Source organism: Triticum aestivum, chromosome 7B, assembly GCF_018294505.1.
Source record: "Triticum aestivum cultivar Chinese Spring chromosome 7B, IWGSC CS RefSeq v2.1, whole genome shotgun sequence".
NCBI classification, from domain to species: Eukaryota; Viridiplantae; Streptophyta; class Magnoliopsida; order Poales; family Poaceae; genus Triticum; species Triticum aestivum.
In genome coordinates, this window is record NC_057813.1 from 627,101,263 (window position 1) to 627,104,872 (window position 3,610).

Genomic DNA, 3,610 nt, shown 5'->3' on the forward strand with positions numbered 1-3,610 from the left:
CGGAGGAACGGGCACACCTGGCGCGCTGCCTCGAGGCCGCGCTCGAGCAGGTGAGGAGGGAGTCGATGCGGCAGGGCGCGGCGCTGGACGAGCTGAGGCGGCGGCTCGAGCGGCGGCGGGCGCGCGCGGACAAGCTCCTCGCCACCAGGCGGAGGGCCGCCGAGGGCGTCGAGCACCGCAAGGAGCAGATGCAGGCGCAGATCGAGCGGGTGCTGCCGCCGCGCACCGACAAGTGCAGGTACCTGCCTGCCCGCCCGTTTCTTCCTCTCAATGCGAGACTGGAGGCCGATCTTGCCGGTGAGGAGACGGTGGCGGCGCCGACGAGCCGTCCCCCTTGGCGCCGTTGCCGCTGGGCACCGAGACAAAGGAGTGCTGGATGCCAACGCCTCGAGGCCTGCCTCAAGTACAGATCATCAGCGGAAAATATTCAATCAACATACGACCACTGAGGGGATCCATCGGTGGTATTCCTATTGCTCTCGCAGTCTCTACATTTCATCCTTTTTTTGGATTTTGCGATCTTTTCAAATAAGAGATGGGCAACAATGCTTTTTCTCCATGCTAGCAATATGAATGATGAAGGAGAAGAGCAAAGAACACAAATCTTCCCCACGGCTATTGATTTTATGCACATCGGCTGCATCATGTGATATGGTAAACCAACAGAGGTATGTGGATAATCCAAACTGCTTATTTTTCGTCCGACACCGCCCCACCTTCAGTGACCTGATTGCTAACAAAATGTCACAGTAGGTTTGTTTCGAAGTATCAGTTCAAAATATGGCGATTGAATAAAAAAACACTATCTTATTTTTTATCTCATGGATCATACTTTAAAGTTAATAATTTTTATAATGCTCTGTAATAGAGTCGTGTTGGTTGTGTAATTCTTGAGTGAGTTACATGTTCTCTCCATCACCCCCTTTATTTTTTGCAAATCAATTGCCGTCTTCATGTGTTTCAGCTGCTAGGACTGAAGGCCGAAGTTATGTATGTTTAATCTCAGCAATTTAGTTATAAGTCTAATTAATTCATACCGTCTCTGAAAGATTCAGTTCTAATTGGTTGCATACTTGCCAAAGATCATATGACACAGTAGCCATGGACGCCACATCAGCTTGGGAACATGGCCACAACAGATTGGTATCTTCTCTTCTGAAATTGGTTGCATACTTGCCAAAGGTCGCATGACTCAGCAGCCATGGACGCCACATCTGCTTGGGAATGTGGCCGCAACAGATTGGTATCTTCTCTTCTGAATTTGCCTGACTGAATTTCCAAAGAGTTATCAAGTCTGTATTTGCGAGAGTTTCTCATTGTCTGATTGATGTGACTATCAGGTATTTGTTGGATGGCAACTCTAAGCTGCATGTTCATTGGGAGAATCATGATGAATCTTTGATGAACACTGTCAAAGATGAAAAGGCGAATTCTTTGATTCCCCGGGCTGTCAGGGATTTTGTACTTCCAGCAGGTTTTCTAGGTGAATGTTGGCATCCCCGTGTGGTTTGGTTATGCATCGATGCATTGCTTTTGCTCTTTGTCATGGAGTACTAACTGTGGAGGTTCAGGTTTACAATCTTAGAAATGCAGTGATTGATGTGTTTTCTAATCGTAATGCAGCAAACAAATTGTTTTGCAAGTTATGTACTTTAATTATCTGTATCTTACCATTCTTACCAAGTACTGTCAAATGTACAGCTTGATTTTGTATATGTATTTCCCTCAGTTTCTTGTAGGTTCCTGCATAAGAGGTCATTATTGCAGAGTTGGAGACTGACACTATGTTTATCAGGTAATCCTTTGAAACTATATACCACTTCAACCTATAACTCTTTGTTGTCCCTCTTTATATTCCAGAATTTGTTTCGGATGATTACCTGCAGTACATGCTATTGGAATTCCCAACAAACTTGACAGGATGGATCAGTCACACGTTGGTTACATCAAGTCTTCTAAAGGTATCCCGTAATCTATTAATCAAGATGTTTGCAGAACTACATAATGTTGTAGTGACTGAACGATTACCTGATAAATTAAATTCAGTAAGTATATCATTTACAGTAGCATCTTATTCTTATATGATGTAATATATGATCATATGGATTGCAGTATTTGATAGCTCCAAAATAACTTCAAGATTTTGCCACGTGCTCTCAAACAATCGTAGTCCGAAAATTTGGTGGCCAGTTGCTGCTATCTCTACTCTGCTTCGTCCTTTCGTAATGGAAATAAGAAATCTTGATTGCTGCCAACATGAAATTCTAACTGAATTTGTTATTCGGCGGGCAAATCCAACATCTTTTTGTACTGTATTTGCATGTTCCAGGATAATTTGGTGGCAAAAGAGCTACGTCGTTTCTCACTAGACCAACAGACAATAGTAGTGATACCTTTGCATTTATATAGTACCATATTTACTCATCTGTATACACTGTTCCTTTCATTCCTCACACCACAAGTATCTAACGGCCGGATAGGTCCAGTCCAGCCGAGACACATATATTCCAGTCCAACATACTCCCTCCATCCAAAAAAGCTTGTCCCAAGTTTTTTCGGATGGAGGGAATATATAGTCCAGTCACACATGCTCTAACGTGATTTCACGAGAGATAGTTAGGCCAGCAACAGTATATCCGTAAAGAATAGCGACAGCTAAAGGAAACCATTCAGCAGGTAAGAATGAGATAGACTTTTCAGTGCCAGGCAACCATTGCGTTGTAGAGAAGTGGAACAACATTCATCGTACTGCTATTGTTAATCGAAAGAACTTTCTTTTGTTAACATGGTACCCAGTAACGTGTGCATATGCATTTTTCTCCTGTAGTCCTAGAGGGATAAAGACACATATAATTACGATGGAGGTGACAGGCCTGAAAATGTGAGAATTGAAGCAATATATTCCCTTGTATATATGTTTTCTCTTTTGAAATATCTCAATAGTTTTCCAATTTGTTTCCTGTAAATCTCATATTTTAATACTCCTTAGACCTTAGTAATGCATAGGTGTAATATTTGTTGATATTGCAATTTTGAAGGATCTGCTTTTCTTGTATAGATCTATTTTTTTAATCTTGAAGGCAGTACGAGAGGCCCTAATGACATATATACAGTACTAACAAGAATATGGGGGCTTTCATAACTTGAGGTAGCTTCCATCTTTTTGTTGTCTATTTATTTTTCTTAGATGAAAATCTTACACCAAGAAGTGGGGTCTCTCAGAAAATTATCATTGTTATTCTCCTTTTCATTGTTTGGGCTTTTTTTTCTCAATATATGCTTCTACAAAAGAAAGTAGGTCGGCCCATGTTGCCGCCGTGGCCGGTGACTCGGGTGGATCCAATCCCCCCGGCCTCCAGGGTCACTGTGTCCTCTCTCCGTTACCTCCTTCGTCGCTGGAGGATGCTGACGGGCTAAGCCTAGGCGGTCGACGATGATGGCGGAGGCTCCTGCCTTCACTGCATCGGTGGATCACGCGGAATCTCTGGGCACATGGAGCATTGCCAAAACCAGCGCCAGGGTGGCGCTCGGCTGACCCCCGACGTTGGTTCCACACAAACACATGGGGAGGGGAACTATATGTTACAATATGAAAATGGCTAAGGAGATA

At 43.5% G+C, this 3,610-nt stretch overlaps 1 protein-coding gene across 3 annotated transcripts; it reads left to right on the top strand.

Annotated features, from left to right (window-relative positions):
* Positions 1-6: 6 nt before the first annotated feature.
* Positions 7-1,957, top strand: LOC123162524 (protein root UVB sensitive 5; the record flags this gene model as incomplete). Of its 3 annotated transcripts, none has more annotated exon segments than XM_044580301.1 (5): positions 7-464; positions 566-990; positions 1,083-1,243; positions 1,341-1,795; positions 1,887-1,957. In XM_044580301.1, a coding segment is annotated over 1 exon segment (68 nt), but the record flags the coding sequence as incomplete, so codon positions are not given.
* Between the last annotated feature and the right edge of the window lie 1,653 nt (positions 1,958-3,610).